The sequence below is a fragment of the Dromiciops gliroides genome, chromosome 5, assembly GCF_019393635.1.
Source record: "Dromiciops gliroides isolate mDroGli1 chromosome 5, mDroGli1.pri, whole genome shotgun sequence".
NCBI classification, from domain to species: Eukaryota; Metazoa; Chordata; class Mammalia; order Microbiotheria; family Microbiotheriidae; genus Dromiciops; species Dromiciops gliroides.
In genome coordinates, this window is record NC_057865.1 from 286,648,701 (window position 1) to 286,663,319 (window position 14,619).

The 14,619-nt window shown below is 57.1% G+C and overlaps 1 protein-coding gene across 2 annotated transcripts in view; it reads left to right on the forward strand.

The window, feature by feature from the left end:
• The window catches only part of TOM1 (target of myb1 membrane trafficking protein), a 49,403-nt gene extending 35,566 nt beyond the window's left edge, over nucleotides 1-13,837 (forward strand). The window contains exons 11-15 of one of the 2 annotated variants that reach the window (XM_043968455.1): nucleotides 853-973; nucleotides 6,428-6,503; nucleotides 10,544-10,603; nucleotides 12,256-12,298; nucleotides 12,736-13,837. In XM_043968455.1, the coding sequence (XP_043824390.1) occupies nucleotides 853-973; nucleotides 6,428-6,503; nucleotides 10,544-10,603; nucleotides 12,256-12,298; nucleotides 12,736-12,872 (437 nt within the window). In that variant the 3' untranslated portion in view covers nucleotides 12,873-13,837. The remainder of the gene's footprint in view (nucleotides 1-852; nucleotides 974-6,427; nucleotides 6,504-10,543; nucleotides 10,604-12,255; nucleotides 12,299-12,735) is intronic. The other variant, XM_043968456.1, reaches the window with a different exon arrangement.
• Nucleotides 13,838-14,619: the final 782 nt, after the last annotated feature.

Here is a 14,619-nt window from a genome sequence, read left to right on the forward strand (position 1 = left end):
GGAATAAGGGCATTAGCAGCTCCTGTTTAACCTGGTGACCCACAGGCTTGGCACTGCCCAGCCTCTGGCTGGCTGCTGGCCCTGTGACACAACCAGCAGCTTACAGCGTGACTCAGGACACACTGAGCTCAGGGAATGACCCCCAGGAGGCCTGAGCCCAGAGAGCCACAAGTGCCCTGCGGCCTGAGGCCCAATCAAGGAGCCTTAGCTAACTCTGTGGGAGAGCCATGGGTCCTGACAATAGCTGCTGCCATCTTGCCCCACCGGCCTGACTGTGGAACCCGAGGGGATTCTGCAGCACATAGGAAAGAGATGGTTCCCCCTCCCACCCCTTCTAGACCTATCAGATCTGCTCCCATCGCCATGCTTTTGCACAGGCTGTGCCTCCTGCCTGGGATTCCTTCCCCCACACACACACACACCTCATAGAGTCCTTTACCCCTACCTGCTGGGCCTGGGCTCCCCTCAGACTGGGCCTTGGGCACTCAGCTGTGTGACCCAGGACAAACCATAGGGTGGTCCCTGCCCTCCCTCAGACAAAGATCCTGAGGTTCTAGTTCCCTCCCTCCCAAACTTCCTGGAATTGGTGGTATTTGTTCTTTAGATTAGAAGGTAGGGGCAGCTAGGTGGCACAGTGGATAGAGCACCAGCCCTGGATTCAGTAGGACCTGAGTTCAAATTCGGCCTCAGACACTTAACACTTACTAACTGTGTGACCCTGGGCAAGTCACTTAACCCCAATTGCCTCACTAAAAAAAAAGAAAGAAAAAGATTAGAAGGTAAGCTTCTTGGGAGGTCCAGGGTAGAGGTACTTAATCAGTGCTCACTGACTGCCCGGCCTTTCTCCCGCAGACCTGGGCGCTGGCAGTGTTAGCGCCACACTGCAGTCCTTGAACACCTCAGGAAAACTGGAAGATGAGTTTGACATGTTTGCCTTGACTCGGGGGAGCTCACTGGCGGATCAGCGGAAGGAGTAAGTTGGGGGGAAGGGGGACCGGGGGGGGGGGTCAGCCTCCCCCCATCCTTGCTGCCCATGGCTCAGCCTGAGTGCTTTGGTCCTGAGCGCCTGCTTCTGAATCGGACAGGGCACTATGCATACCTGCGTGCTCAGCCCCCACAGTCCAGGCAGGGAATCCCCCCAATATGTGGCCAGTGCAGGCCAGGGCTGTGACAACAGCCTCCTGGGGGGACCCAACACTGGGTCTGCAGCAGGAGCCGGGTCTGGCACCGCCACTCACTGCAGGCCAAGGCTTGTTTCTCTAGGCCTGTAAAAGACGCTCCCCCATGATCCTTTGGCGCCATGAGCATCTCACACCAGCTCCCTCAGTTAACTCCAGAGCGTTACCTAGAGCAAGTCCTGCCTCCCAGGTCTCAAATAAGGGGCTGGACTTGGTCGCTGAGGGCCCATGGGCCCCAGACTCAGATCTTATAACTGGGCCTCAGTTTCCTCCTCTTTGAACCGAGCGGGGCTGGACTAGCTCACGTGTGCGGGGGCCTCTCTGGCCTTCCTGCCCTGTAGAATAACGGGCCTGGGCTCCCGGCTCCAGAGCTAGCACCCCGTGGTGTGTGAGCCAAATGGGGAGAAGACAAGGTCACTCCATGCCTCAGGGACAATCCCTTACGAATGAGGAGGCTGGAGGTCATTGTCCAGACCCAGCTTCTGAAACTGTGGGTCACCACCCCATATGGGGTCACATAACTGAATGTGGAGGTCGTGAGAGAGTTGGCACCGTTACGTCTGCCTCTTTAATATACCTACACACCCAGGGTCGTAGGGAAACAGGGTCACAAGTAGGAAGTTTAAGAAGCCCTGATTTAGACGCTTCTGCACAAAGCTGAGGGTGCCCGTCTCTCAGAGGGAGGCTGGGAGGCAGGGCGGAATGCCCCCCAGGGCCTGAGCCCTGGACCCCTCCTAGGCCCTCCCTCCCCAGCCTCTCAGACCCCCACCCAGAACATGCCCTAGTGGACAGCCAGTGGGGGCTGTTGGTAAATCCCGCAGGCTTTGTCCCGCTTTTCTCCTTCCCCTGGAAGGCTCTACTGATCCGCAGAGGTGAGCCAGCCCTCCTGGCCTGGGCTCTGTCCTTGGAGCCTCCCCTGCTCAGCCATTGGCTCCAGACGGCCTCATGGGGAGGGGCAGCACCCCCCATGTTGTTGATGAGGGATCATTTTTGTCATTAGGGTTGGCTTTTCCCTCTAGGCCTGGCTGTGGGTGGTCCGTGGGATCCTTCAAGCCCAGAGGAGGTTAGCTCTGAGCCAGGAGGGAGATCCATCCCAAGAGCAGGTCACGGGCTTACCCAGTGTGTGCCCAGGCCCCAGCAGTCAGCCCAGGGCATCGAGGTACCTGTGAGGTGTCTGCCGTGGTCTTTGGGAGCAAACAGGCCGAACCTTTCTGCACGGAGGCCAGTTAGGCTTCCCCACTCGGGCCAAGCCACTTTAATACCGAGATAACAGCTGTCCGTGGTCGTAGGCAGGTACAGGCCACTGCCCACAGACCTGGGCACTGCCCCCAGCATCTCCCAAGTTGGAATGAACTTGGAAGGCCCTGGGGGCTGGCAGCCATTTGGGTAGCAGGCTCCTCCAGCCTGCCCAGCAGGCAGCCAGCCGGCCTTCGGGGAACCTTCAGAAACAGAACTCCCATGTTGAGGGAGGAGGGCGCCTAAGTTTCATCCACAGGCCAAGTGAAAGGCCAGCTCTGCACTGCGTGACCTTGGCCAAGTCACTCAGGCTGGGGGGGTTCAGACAAGATGATCTCTGAGCTCCCTTCCAGCCCTCTTAGACTTCAGATCTTGGGGCCCTAAGCCACTCCCCTGCTTTGGGCCTCATTGCTCAGTGACCTTGGGCAAGTCATTTCAGCTCTCTTTAGTGTTAAATGAGGGCCTCTGAGACCCTTCCCAGCTCTCCCTCTCTAGTCCATTTGGGGCTCCCTCACCCCCTCACTCTGTTGCTATGAATCTGCCCTTTCTCCTTTCTGCCCCTGGCACTCGTGGCTCCCAGCTCCACTGCCTGGGGCCAAGCAGAAATCATCAGGAAATGCTTTGGCATTCTTGAAGTAATAGCAGGAAGGGGCTTGTACCCGGCCCGTATGCGCATCTGCCCATCTCCTTGGCATCTGCCTGTGGCTAGCAAGTACGGGCTAGTGTGAATTAAGTGACAAGCAGGGACTGAGCCTTGAATGCCGGCCTCATTAGCCCTGGGCTCCGGGCCGGCGATTGCGCTAGCAGGCCAAGCTGCCTTTCTCCCTCCTCGCCGTCCGTCTCTCCGTGCAGGAGCAGCTCATTGCTGAGCCTGGTGGTTCCTCTCTAGCCTAGCCTGGAAGAAGCCTCTGGGCTATTTGATATTAGTGCCTTGGGTTCCATTGCATGTTCCCAAGCCTGTCCCCTTCCCAGGGCCGCCCCTGTCTGGACTGGCACAGATAGGGGGCTCTTAAAGCCCCCCTTCAAAAGCTGGTATGACGTAGGGGGCATCTAGAGAGGTGCTGGGCCTGCAGCAGGAAGGCATTGTAGGAAAAGGGATAGAGACCAGGCCTCAGAAGCTTCCTGCCTGACAGGCCGGCTGTGTGACCCTGGGCAAGTAGCATTGCCTCTCTGGGTTTTGATCTCCTCACCTGTTAAATGGCAGGGTTGGACCTGGTGGCAATACCAGAGAGTCCGATTTAGGACCGACGTAAAGAGGAGCGGAGGGGCAGCCGAGGGAGGGGAAAGGGGATCACCCCTCTCCGGGGTCTGCCAGGGAAGGCTGGGGGCCCCTCAGCAGGGACGCCCCAAACAGGCTGGCCCCTGCAGTCCCTTCTGTCTCAGGAGATTTGTGATTCCAGGGCCCCTCACTCCTAACGGTCAGCCTGGCCTTGTCCCACGTGCTGTGACCTGCCCTGACCCTCAGCTCTGCACATTCCTGTGCATAGGCCCAGCCCCTCCCCCGCACATGGCCTTCCCCGTTGATCCATCACCTTGATGATATGCAGCTGAGCGATTGCTAACCCGCCTCCCAGGCTCCTGCCCCACTTCTTCGCAGGCCCCTGGGGAGAAGGTGGGGAGTGGGGCCACTCCAAAGGCAAGACAGTCTCAGGCTTCCCCAGCCCTGATCCGCTGCTGGCCCATCCCCCTGCGCTGGCAGCCGCTCCCGGGAAGCGCATGCCCTGTGCCTGCCATAGGGCCCAGGAGATTTTTCTGCCTGAGGAGCATCTTCTATTTCTTGCCGGCGCTCCGCCCATGGCCCACTGCGGCGAGCTCTCCTGGCTGCCTGCACCGGCATGCCGGCCCAGCAGTGCTGGAAGCACCTGAAGCCTTTCCTTCCCTTCTTCCTCGTCAGCGGCCTGGTGGCCGCACTCTTCTTCCTCCTGCACGCCATCGTGTATGGAGGCCCCTTCACCGACAAGGACTTTTTTGACAAGTTTGACCGCAGACGGCCCCGGCCCTCGGCTCTCAACCACACTGGGAGGCCCTGATTGTCTGCTGGCCCCCATCCCTGCCCTCCTCGGCTGCTGAGAAGGACGGGCAATTAGGGCAGCTTGCCCGCGGCCCCTGCCGGGAGAGTAGCCTGGAGGAGGTGAGAGGAGCCGAGTTAGGGCAGAAGTGCAGGTCGTGGGTGTGCTTCTTGGCCAACAGGGAGGCTGCAGGGCTCAGGAGCTATGCTGCTTGGTGAAGAATAGGAGCACGGGGCGCACAGTAGGTGTCAGGAAGGTGGAGAAGCAATGGTGTGCTTTTTAGTGAATAGTAGGGACACAGCACACAATAGGTATGCTTCTTGGTGAGCAGCAAGAGGTACAGAGTGCACAGTAGGTTTGTCTTTTGGTGAATAGCGAGGGATGCAGTGCTCACAGTAGGTACGCTTCTTGGTGAACAGCAGGGGCACACAGCAAGTGTGTATCTTGGTGAACAATGAGGGTTTCAGGGTGCACAGTAGGTATGCTTCTTGGTGACCTGATTGATGTCTGCCTTTCTAAAGAGAAGGCAGGTCCTGCAGGCCCCTTCAGCATGGGCAGGACAGCAGTCATTGTCTGCAGGTCTCTCTGAGGCCCAGCTCAACCTCCCTTTTTTTCTCTTCTCTAAAAGGAGCTGAGCCTCCGTGACTTGGCCAGTCATCCCTGGTCGAACCCCCTCCTTTGACAAATGAGGAACCCGTGGCCCGGGAGGTTGCTGGGAGCTAAGCTGTGTGGAGGCGCCTGGGCAGGCAGCAGGGATCCCAGTGATATTTCTTTGGCGAGCTCTTTCTCAGTGACCTTGAGAGATGTTGGCTGGGGATTTGGGACAGACTGTTTGGGAGGCTCCTGTAAGGCCAGAATAAACCCAAGCAGGTCCAGGAGCCAGGAGAGTCACGGGGTCACTCAGAGGCCAGGGGCTCACGTGGGTCAGCCAGGGCCGCCTGCCCAGAAGTGGGCCTGGTCCTGCCCTTGGCGCTGGCCGAGGTCTGCCTTAATCTTATCTGCCCGAGGCTCCTTCTCTGGCTCTCAGACACAACAGCGCCTGGTCTCCGCTTCTTCCCTCGCCTTCCCTCTTGGCTCCCTTCCCCGGCTTGGTGGGCTGCGTCAGGTGGGTTTCTTTGGCAAATGTGAGTCTCTGGGGCCATGGTCACAGTTGGTTGATGAGCGTTTATTAGTGCACTGCTCACTGCTAGGGCCTGAGGCCTAACAGATGCTAGCCGGGCCTGGTGGTCAGGGAGGGGCCTTGCTGTCCGGGAGTCCCAGGGAGGCAGCGTGCTTCAGCTGGGGTACCCTGCCCAGGGATGAGCGCTAACTCTTCCCAAAGCAGGAGGTGGAGCTCACTGGGGTCAGGAGTGGCCCCTGGCAAGATGGCCTGGGCAGGGAGGGGAGCCTCCTCCATCTCTCTATCTCCTCCCCTGCCTACCCCAGGGCTTTTTTTTTTTTTGGTGGAGCAATGAGAGTTAAGTGACTTGCCCAGGGTCACACAGCTAGTAAGTGTCGAGTGTTTGAGGCTGGATTTGAACTCAGGTCCTCCTGAATCCAGGGCCAGTGCTTTATCCACTGCGCCACCTAGCTGCCCCCTACCCCAGGTCTTTTAAATAGGTCACATGTCTGTTTGTAAAGGGTACTGTCTCTATCCCCATTCTACAGATGAGGAAACTAAGGATAGGAGAGAGGAAAGGACTAACCCGGGGTCTCCCAGCTAATCAGTGCCTGGGGCAGGATTCAGACAACTCCTGACTCCAGGCCTCCAGGCTTCGGGTGTACTGAACATCCGGGTGGGTAAGGACTGGGTCTGATTTTGGTCTGCAGAGAAAGGAGACCAGGTACAGGCAGACATGGACGGGGGCGAACAGAGCCCAGCAGTCCGTGCCCACCACCCGTTCGCCTTCCATCAACCTGGACAGTGGGCCACCGGGCACCCCGTCTGACCCACCTACTTCTCTGGCTCCCGCTTCCTGTCCGGCTCTTGGCTTCATCCTGAACGGTTCCATTTGTCTCTTTCAGAGTCAAGTACGAAGACCCCCAGGCTAAGGACGGACTGGCCGGAGCTCTAGACGCCCGGCAGCAGAGCACCAGAGCGGTAAGTCTGGGAAAGGCCGTCACTGGCGTCCGTGTGCCCGCCAAGGGGACAGACACAAAGCCCAACGGCCCCTGTTCACAGGGAGCTTCTGTCCTCGTGGATCACGCCCAGGCTCCCCCAGCAAGGCCAGATGGCAGAGTGGGCAGAGCTCTGGCCTTGGAGTCAGCAGGGCACTCAGAGTCTGCGTGACCCTGAGCAAGTCAATTCTGCTCTCTAGGCCCCACTTTCCTCATCTCTAAAATGGGCGAATAAAACTCAGGAGTATCTTCAGTTCCTAGGATCCCGGGAGGGAGCTTGGGGCAGAACTCATGGGCAGCCTGAGAGGAGGCCACACGCAGGCCGAGGGCCACCAGGCAAGCCACCAGAGAGGGAGACGGGGAATGGGCAGAGGACCTGTGGCACGCCAGGATCATCTAGGCCGGCCCTTTCATTTGATAGCAGAGGAAATGGAAGCCGGAGAGGGGAAGCACCTTTGCTAGGGTAACAAGACCCAGAGAAGCATCATGGCAGAGTATGGGCAGGATTCAGTGATTTAGCCAGGGTCACACAGCTAGTAAGCATCCAAGTCAGGATTCAAACTTAGGTCTTCCTGACTACGACTCCAGACACTCTAGCGCCTCGAGCCCCAGTGGGCTCCACTCAGAGGCAGAGGACCTGGGTTCAAATCCCACCAAGTACCTGCATGACCTTCCCCCTCTGAACCTGTCTCTTCATCTGCAAAGTAAAGGGGTCGGCCTCAGCAGCCCCTCAGGCCCCTTCCAGTTCTGGGTCTGGGATCCATGTGGTTTCCCCTACCAGGGCTCAGTCCCAGCACCTCCCAGTTCTGGGTGCCCTCATTCACACACAGCAGCCTCCAAGGGCAGATGAGAAAACTGAGACCGAGAGCAGGTGGGTGACGTGCCCAGAGCCACCCAGCTGGGTACGACACAGGAGATAATGTCCAGAATTGGGTGAGATCAAGGACCCTGTGTGTGGTGCAAACCCCAAGGGGATCGGGGAGTTGGGGCTGGACCCAGCAGATTTCCATAAAAGGAAGTATCCCAGTCGTTATTGCTATTAAGAAATGGAATGAAGCTGGCATCATCGTACTGTTTGAAGGACCCTGATCATTTCTTTTTTTTTTTTATTTAATTTTATTTAATTTTTTGAGTTTCAAAAGCCAGCAAGAAATCTGATAGAGGTTATGCATTACAACCACGTCACACATATTTCCACGTTAGTGATGTTGTGAGAGACGAATCACAACAAAGGGGGTGAAAAATGCAAGAAAGAATAAACAACAACAACAAAAGCAAAAGCAAAAACAAAAGGGAAACTAGTCTGCTTCAGTCTGCATTCAGACTCCATAGCTCTTTTTCTGAATGTGGAGAGCATTTTCCACCATGAGTCTTGGCATTGTCTTGGATCATTATATTGCTGAGAAGTTAAGTCTGTTACAGTTGATCCTCACACAGTGTTGTTGATACTGTGCACAATGTTCTGGTTCTGCTCACTTCACTCAGCATCAGTTCCTATAAGTCTTTCCAGGCTTTTCTGAAATCCATCTGCTTATCATTTCTTTCAACACAATAGTATTTCATTACATTGATATACCCCCAACTTGTTTAGCCATTCCCCAGTTGATGGACATCCCCTCAAATTCCAATTCTTTGCCACTTAACAATTTCTAAACAGAAATATTGGCAATTTCTGCAGGGGCAGGAAGGGTGGTGTTATAGATCTTCAAAAGGTGGCGAGTGCCCCGTCACCAGAAGTATTCAAGCAGAGAGGTTGCCCATAAATCATCTGTAGGAACTGTGAGAAGAGATTCATCCCTAGAGCAGGGAACTGGACAAAATGACCCCTGGGATTGTATGAAAGTTCATACACCCCTGGGCTCTACTCAAAGACTGAAAGCCCCAGAATTCCACATTCTGTACCCCAAAACAGATGAGCTCCCTTCTCAGGCCCCTTCTCTTGGAGCCATTTGGATCCTTGGGCCAAGACTCTCGTTGTTCAGAGGAGGGGATGGAGCAACCCCCTTCCCTCCCCCTGTTCCTGAAACAATAAGGCATCTTGAATCAGTCTCCCGGGGGAAGACTTGGGCTCCCTGGGGATCCCTAGACCCTTGTCCACCCTGTTTGAAGTAGCCTTCAATGCTGACGTTTTCTCAACTAGATGGCAGGCAGCGGTGAGGAGGCCCTCAGCACCTGGATGGCGAGTCAGGGGATGGTGAGGCCAGGCCGGGCCCTCAGTGGGGCCGGGGAGCCCAGGACAGAGGAGCATTTGGGGACGTGGCCAGGCAAAGAAGCAGCACGATGGGGCCAGCAGGCCCTCGGGGCCTCCCCTCCTCTGCCTGCCTCCGCTGCCAAGGTCCCCACATGCTCCTCTGCCAGCCGGGGAAGGCGGGGGCAGGTTGTGCTGGGGCTTTCCAGCCCAAGGGCTCCGGCCGCTGGTCACTTTGCTTCTGCTTCTGCCCCTACAGCCCTGGGCATCTAGTGCTTCCTTGGGGGCTGGACCTGGGCCCAGGCTGTCTGGGAATAGGCCCAGGGAGAGCTTTCTCCCCCGGCTGGGCTTTCGAGGATAACAGGGCTAGAAGGGCCCTGCTGCTTAGCTCTGGTTCTGTGGGCCTTCTGCCCTGGGAAGGTTTCAGAACCATTCTGTGGTGATGGTCCATGGAGGGGACAGTGCTTGGGGATTAGCCTGGAGCTGGGGGATTGGTTGGTACTTGGTTCAGAACAAACTCTCTGTCTCTCTGTCTTAGTGTGTGTGTGTGTGTCTCTCTCTGTCTCTCTCTGTCTCTCTCTGTCTCTCTTTGTCTCTCTCTCTCTCTCTCTCTCTCTCTCTCTCTCTCTCTGTCTCCCTGTCTCTGTCTCTCTCCCCTCCCTCCCCCTCTCTTTCTACATCCCTTGCTGCCTCTGTCTCCGTTCATCATTACCTCTCCATCCTCTCCTTCCCTCTCCATTCTTTCTACCTTTTTTCCCTCTCCCTTCCTTCACTTGCCCTCCCCATCCTAGTCTATATTCTCTTTCTCTCTCCTCCTCTTCCCCCATTATTTCCAGCCATAGTTTTTGAAGAAAAACTGGTGCCTTCAAACCCTTCCTCTCTGTCTCTCTGGCAACCAGGACCCCTGGGCAGCAGCCATTGGCCTCAGTTTACTTCAGGCTAACCCAGTCTTTCTTGGTCCTGACACTTCTATCCCTTCTAGCCCTTCATGGGCTCCGTGGTGGAGGCAGACAAATGAAGGTTGGGGGGGGGGTCTATTTGTAGTGCCCACGTTCAGTGTGCAGCCAGAGGGGTGGGCATTCAACATGAGCCACAGTTGGGATGGGGGCCAATGGCCCCTTAACCCAAATAGACTTGAAGAGGGAGCACCCCTGGACCAGGTCTTCCCCACTGGCCGACATGGGAAGCCCAGAGGCCCTCAACCATTTACTATCTTGATTCTGCCGACCTCCATCCCATAATTTATGCGAGTGATGGGAAGAACTGGTCCAGAGCCCACTAAACCATCACAGCTGGGTTCAAGTCTGACCTCTGAGCCGCCCTGGCCTGTGTGACCCTGGGCCAGTCACTTACCCTCCAGTCCAGTGGTGCCAAAGGCTGTGTGTTGATTTAAAAAACCACAAATTAACATTATCCGTGTTGCATTTTTATCTCTTTTCTTAAACACTTCCCAGTTGCTTTTTAATCTGCTTGGGCACCCTCATGGTGTCTTGGGTCCTCTGAGGATGACGGACAAACAACAACAGTCTGGCTAGAAACAGGAGCTCTAGACAGCTCTCTGAGCCTCTAAGTTGAGGGAGGGTGCCAACCTGGACTGGGAGAAAGTGTTTTCATACCTGGGAGTCCCCTTTACCAGGGACGTCGCAGGTGCAGGTCACTCCCCACCCCCAGAGCTCGTGAGTCTGGGAGAGGTGCCAGGGCCCCCGGCCAGCACAGCCCATGGAGCCAGGTGTGGGCCCAGGCTCAGGTTCTCCCAGAGTCCCCCACGGTGCTGTGGCGGTGACCATGAGTGAGCAGGCACCTCCTCACTTGCCTTCTCTCTCCTTGCCTTCCAGACCCCGGTCACCCAGGCCTCCCTCATGGAAGACATCGAGCAGTGGCTTTCCACCGACGTGGTGAGTGGCCCCATGCCCTTGGGTCGTGGGCAGCAGGGTCCGGGGACACTCACTCATGCCCACGGCTGGAGCCTCATCCTCTCTTAAGGAAGCAGGATCAACAGCACCTGCACCCCCTCCCCCCATGAAAAGGACGTGAGAACCTTTAAAGCAGCGTCAGGAAATGGCGGCAGAGCCGGGAGCCTGACAAGGGATTGAGGAGGGGCCCCCCAGGAGGCCAGATCAGAGCTGAGTGGTGGAGGGGGCCAGTGGGAGCAGGGAAGTAGAAGAAAACTGGAAAGCAGGAAGGGCCAAGCTAAACCCACCCCTCCTTTTATTTTATTTTATTTTTTATGTATGTGTGTGGCAATTGGGGTTAAGTGACTTGCCCAGGGTCACACAGCTAGTAAGTGTTAAGTGTCTGAGGCCTGATTTGAACTCAGGTCTTCCTGACTCCAGGGCCAGTGATCTATCCACTGTGCCACCTGGCTTGCCCCCACCCCTCCTTTTAAAGATGAGGAAACAGGCTGGGAAGGAAGGAGACGTGCCTCAGGTCAGGAGCCTCCCTTCAGGGGAGCAGGTCAGTGGCCTAAGCAAAGGGGGCCCACGTGGTCTAGACAGGGCAAAGGCTGGGAGGGGCTGAGGAGCCAGATTTCAGCACAGAGACCCTCATCAGGTGTGCTGTTCAAGAATGAGTTGGGGTAGAGGGCCCCTTGGTCCCCCCAAACTCCAAGATCCTGAGAGAAGGAGGAAAAGGGAGCAGAGTCCCCAGGGGTGGCTCACACCCAGACTCTGGGGCTCTCCCGGGACAAGGCTCCCTCCTCCCCCTGTGAGGTTGGCCTTGGGGTCTTGGCGGAGGGACAATGTCCAGCCCATCTCCTGCCCTATCCCAAATCATCGCATCCCTCCTCTCTTGGCAAACTAGTCAGCTACAGAGGACAAAGAATAGAACAATCGCTAGTGAGCCCAGGGAGCTTACATTGTAGGGGGCTGATGTGTGGGGTGTGGGTATGAGTGGGTGTGGGTGTGGGTGGGTAGGTGGGTGTGGAGTTAGGGAGAGAAGGCAAGAGCAGGAATGGGGTGGAGGGAGAGGTTAGAAAAGGTTGGAGGGATTCTGCACAGCAGGGGTGAGGAGGGGGCCTTTCCCAGCCAGTTGTGCAAAGTCACAGAGGTAGGAGGTGGCATAAGGAGGCACCAGAGGGAGAAATGTCCGAGAAAGTTGGAAAGGGAGGCCAGAACCGGTCTTGAAGGGTAGGGCGTGTCATTGGGCTCTTGGTCTGCCCGTGGTCCAAGCTGCATCTCCTGAGACCTGGCAAACAACTCCATAGGAAGATGGGCGTGCTGGTCTCTGGCTGTCGGTCGGCCTTCCCCTCTCTGCCTCCTCTCTTCCTCTTCCCCAACATCCATTATCTCTGGGGCATCAGTGAAAGCTGCGTGAGGGGCTGTGGGCTCCCATGGCAGGTAGTGAGGTCCCTGACACAGGATGGAGGTCTTCAAGAACAAGCTGACTTCCTGCTTGTTGAGAAGGCCATTGGGGGCTTCTCTCCGTGGCCGCATGGGAGGGTTTGGTCCCCGAGGCAGAATTGGAGGCTCCACCCCAACATTCTTTGTGGCTTTGAGCAAACACAGATAGGACGCGTCATGATCCCATGCTCCTTGTCCTTCTTCCCCAGGGAAACGAAGCAGACGAGTCCAAAGGGGTCACCAGCGAAGGTAGTGGTCTCCCCTCCTCCCCTCCTCCACCCCTTTCTCGGCACACACACACACCGTACAAGCGCCTTGTTTCTTTTAAGGAAGTTCTGTGGTGAACAAAATTTACCCCCTTCTCCCTTTATTTAAAAAAACAGCGTTATGATGCTTTTAGCAGCATTGCTGTCCTTATCCAATACTAAACCCCAGCCCAAGCAGAAGGCTCCCTTGTAACGAAGAATCATTAGGCAATCGCTAACAGACACACTGACCACATCTAACAGCATATGCCCCATTCCAGACCTGTGGTCCACCACCTCCCTACTAGGAAGAAACAGCTGTGTGTCCATGTGTCCCTCATCCATCCTCTGGAGGCCATGCACCCCTCTCCCTGCCACTGGACACGCCGTGTCCTGCATTCTGGCCGTCCTAACCACCCCCCCTCCTCTTTCTTTCCATCCAAGAATTTGACAAATTCCTGGAAGAACGGGCCAAGGCTGCTGAGAGGCTCCCCACCCTGCCGAGCCCTTCAGAAGGGCTGCCCAGCTCCGCCTCCCAGAAGAAGAAGGACAAAGACGACGATGCCCTCTTTGCCTTGTGAGCCCTGGGTTCGAGGGCTCTGCCCCCGAGGGGACTGGAGGCCCCTTTCCTTTTCCCTGCTAGGCCAGGGCCAGGACAGGGAGGCCTCCCATGGCCTCTCCTCCAGCCTTGGGGTTTAGGCCGCTTTGGGGTGGTTTGTTAGCTTTTCTCCCAGGAGGTAGCTTGGCTGGACTGGGACTTGGCCAGCTGCATGGAGGGGGGCTGGGACCTGGGCGGATGGCCTGGTGTCAGGAGGGCAGGGTACTCGGCTGTCTTCTGCCCCCTCCCTCCCCTCCCCCTCCAACCACTACCTCTGCTGAAAGCCCCCCTGCTGCTTCCCTTAGTCTCCACCTCTAGGCTGACTCCTGTCTCAGGGCAACTCTCCCCCGGGTGGCTTCCTCTGCCCACCTGGCCCGCACGGGGATCCCCACCCCAGCTCCCCCACAAGGATGGGCAGGGCCAGCGATGTCTCCAAGCATCCATCCCCTGTCAGGCTTAGGATGCTGCTCCAAGGTCCAGCCCTGGGACGATCAGCCCCCCTTTCTGCCGGGCCCCAGGAATGCTGCACGAGGTACCACTTCCTCCTCTCCCAGGCTGGCCCTGGGCCCTGGGCCCACAAACCCAGAGAGGCCCACACGGGCCCCTTTCCAACTGCACAAAATCCAGCCACCAGAGCCCACAGGTGAGGGTACTGAGGGCCTGTGGAGCAAGCGCACCTTGAGGGGCGAGCCTGGGGCCCCCCCCTCAGCCCCCCGGGCCAGGCCTGACAGCTGTGCCTTAGAGCTCCCTGCTCATCTGACACTCCCACCCCTACCCCACCCACCCGTGTCCCTGTTTTCCTGGGGAACGGGAGTTAACATCAGGGCAAGGCCCCACGGAGCGGCCTCTTAAGCAACTGAGAACACATGTGCAGGAAGAACAGAGGAGCCAACCGTGGAACTGGGAGATTGGCCTTTTATATATGACTTATTAAAGGTGGAAAAGCAATGTCTCTGACCCTTTGTTGGCCTCAGCCCTACAAGACTAGCCCAGATGGTGGCAAGCGAGCCAGAGCTGCTTGGGAAGGCCCTGAGCATTGCCCCGGGGATAGTAGGGACCCTTGGGTGGCCCCTCTGTTAGCTTAGCTCCAGCTGCCCTGACCCCCTGCTATGCCGGCACCCCCCCCCCAGCCCCAGGACCCAGACCTCCAGAGAGTGACATCATCACATTCCCAGCAAGCACTCCAGCCAGGCTTCCTCCTGCCCAGGGTGCCAGGGCCACAAGGAGCCTTGGAGACCCTGTCTCAGGTCACCCGGCTCTCCCCTCCCTCTGTCCTCTCCCACCCCCTCCTTCCTCACCCCATACTTGCCTCCAGGCCCCCTCATAGCAGGAGAGAAAGGGCACAATTAGGAAGACAATGAGTACCTTCCACTGGGCCATGTGCAAAGGGGAGTGGGGTACCCCATCCCTGGGGGTCTTCAAGCCTTGAGCCCCTGCAGGGAATACCATTGGGGAGTTTCTTGCTTTGGGTGCCTCCAAGATCCCTTGAGTTTACAAGAGCAAACACTGGCATCGTGAGAAATGCACTTAGTAAGCACTTACTGTGTGCTAAGTGCTGGGGATGCAGGGGAAAAGTCTGGCAGTCCCATGTTGTAATGGAGGAGACCACACAGGGGACCCCGCCCGGGGTGGGGTCTTCAGGGTGCAGCAGCAAAGCAGATAGTGAATCACTCAGTTACCTGTTGTCAGCCCCCTTCAGGCCTCCATCGCCTCTGATCTGGACCACTTCA